The sequence below is a fragment of the Arachis ipaensis genome, chromosome B06 (assembly GCF_000816755.2).
Source record: "Arachis ipaensis cultivar K30076 chromosome B06, Araip1.1, whole genome shotgun sequence".
NCBI lineage: Eukaryota > Viridiplantae > Streptophyta > Magnoliopsida > Fabales > Fabaceae > Arachis > Arachis ipaensis.
Genome location: NC_029790.2, coordinates 14,325,449 through 14,327,306, shown reverse-complemented (window position 1 = coordinate 14,327,306; position 1,858 = coordinate 14,325,449). Strand labels below are relative to the sequence as shown.

General features: G+C 34.6%; 1 protein-coding gene across 3 annotated transcripts in view; it reads right to left on the bottom strand.

The window, feature by feature from the left end:
* The window catches only part of LOC107645856 (superoxide dismutase [Cu-Zn]), a 2,648-nt gene extending 881 nt beyond the window's left edge, over positions 1–1,767 (bottom strand). The window contains exons 1-6 of one of the 3 annotated variants that reach the window (XM_016349982.2): positions 1,613–1,767; positions 1,065–1,155; positions 859–960; positions 632–727; positions 455–486; positions 150–225 (exon numbers count right to left, since the gene is read on the bottom strand). In XM_016349982.2, coding sequence (XP_016205468.1) covers positions 150–225; positions 455–486; positions 632–727; positions 859–960; positions 1,065–1,140 — 382 coding nt within the window. In that variant the 5' untranslated portion in view covers positions 1,141–1,155; positions 1,613–1,767. Of the gene's footprint in view, positions 1–149; positions 226–454; positions 487–631; positions 728–858; positions 961–1,064; positions 1,164–1,539 lie in introns of all 3 variants that reach the window. The other 2 variants (XM_016349983.2, XM_016349984.2) reach the window with 2 other exon arrangements.

Sequence of the window (1,858 nt, the reverse complement as noted above, 5' to 3'; positions counted from 1 at the left end):
AAAAAGAAAGCTTTAAAAAAAAAAAAAAAAAAAAAAAAGAAGTGAATCAAAACATTTCATTTATGCATGAAACAACATGAAGGACGGTACTAAATGGATGATCAATGAAGGAGATACCACCAAATAAGAAATAGATTATTGGTGAATACCTTTCCCAAGATCATCAGGATCAGCATGGACAACAACAGCCCTTCCAACAATGGAGTTTGGTCCACTAAGAGGGATCTGCGAATATTACACAACTAATCAAAAACTGAAACTTGCAACTCAGGATCCTCTTATGTTTTATGTTTATATCTAAAGCATAATGACAAAAGAGAGAGAAATGGGCACAATTATTCAAATTGAGTCCTACATATTTTAATAAGAGACCACTTATTTAAAGAGTCAATCACACTCTTAACATGATCATGTCCAACACAAACACGTTAAAACTAGGAGATGAATAGCATACCTGACTGTCGGAAATGGAGAAGCTAACAGTTCCTGAAGCACAATGAAAGAAACCAATTTTAGAACAAAGACCAAACAAGCATGTCACATGCTAAGGCAACATAGAGAAATGCATTTAAAGCAAAAGGAACCAACAACTAAACTTGATAAGAAGGGTACTAAAGGAACAAAGTCATACCATCATCTCCAACATTAACATTTCCTAAATCACCAGCATGGCGGTTCTCATCTTCAGGGGCACCATGCTCCTTGTTGTTAGGATTGAAATGCGGTCCTAGAATATAAAAAAGCATAGAAATTAAGCATTTCAATACTATCTCACATGATGAAAGTTTCAATATTATTTCAACCGAAACTACAGGTTTACAATCAGTTCGAACTCATTATAATGGGTAACGGGCATACCAGTTGACAGGCAACCATTTGTGGTGTCTCCAAGGGCATGGACATGGAACCCATGAAGACCAGGCTTAAGGCCAGCAAGATTTCCAGTCACAGTGGTTGGACCTATACAACAATAATTCACAATAATAACAATTCATTTGATTGCAAACTTTTATAGTAAGTACAAGCAAACAGAAACAGAAATATTCCGCTAATTGGAAACTTACCATTTCCTTCCTGAGAGAATTGAATAGTTCCACTAACACCCTCACTGCTGCTAAGAACTGCCACAGCCTTCACCATTTTTTCAGTTGTGATCTGAAAAATTAATTAATTAATTAATTAATTAAACAAATAAAATAAAAAATAATTCATTTCAGATTTAGAAAAAACTAACATCTGCCTACAAAAGCTAAATCGATCATCAATAACTAAAGAGACTAACAAATTTACATAGCAATTCTAAAACCTAAAAAATTAAAAATAAAAAACATGAAGTAATATGTTAAATCGCTCAAGTTAAATAAAAAAAAAAAAAAACAAGCGACGGAATTCAATTAGTTGATTATCAACTTAAATTAGCTGCCAGTTGAGTTGATCGGTCCGTTAATAGCGTATAGAGGCATTCGGATATGATGAATCGAAGAAAAACAGCACAAAAAGCGAGATTCAGGGAGAACAATAAGAAAAACAAAAAACTACCAGAGAGAAGAGAGAAGATTGAAGAAATGAATGTCAGTGAGCGAAGAGAAAATGAAAATAGGAGCTATGTTACCTCAGGGAACCCCTTGACTGAGAAGGGAAAGAAGAATCTAGAATAAGGAGATGTGTCTATTTGAAGAGGAATAGCCGAATAGGTGTGGTTTTTTGGTTATATAGAGTGACTGAGAGTGTAAGACCACGAGCTTCACGGACCAATACGCCACCAGCATTTGCTGCCACGTTCACCTACCCAACTGCCACCTCATCTCCATCATTATTATTTCCTAATTTCTATTTAATTTTTTAAATTTAAATATTT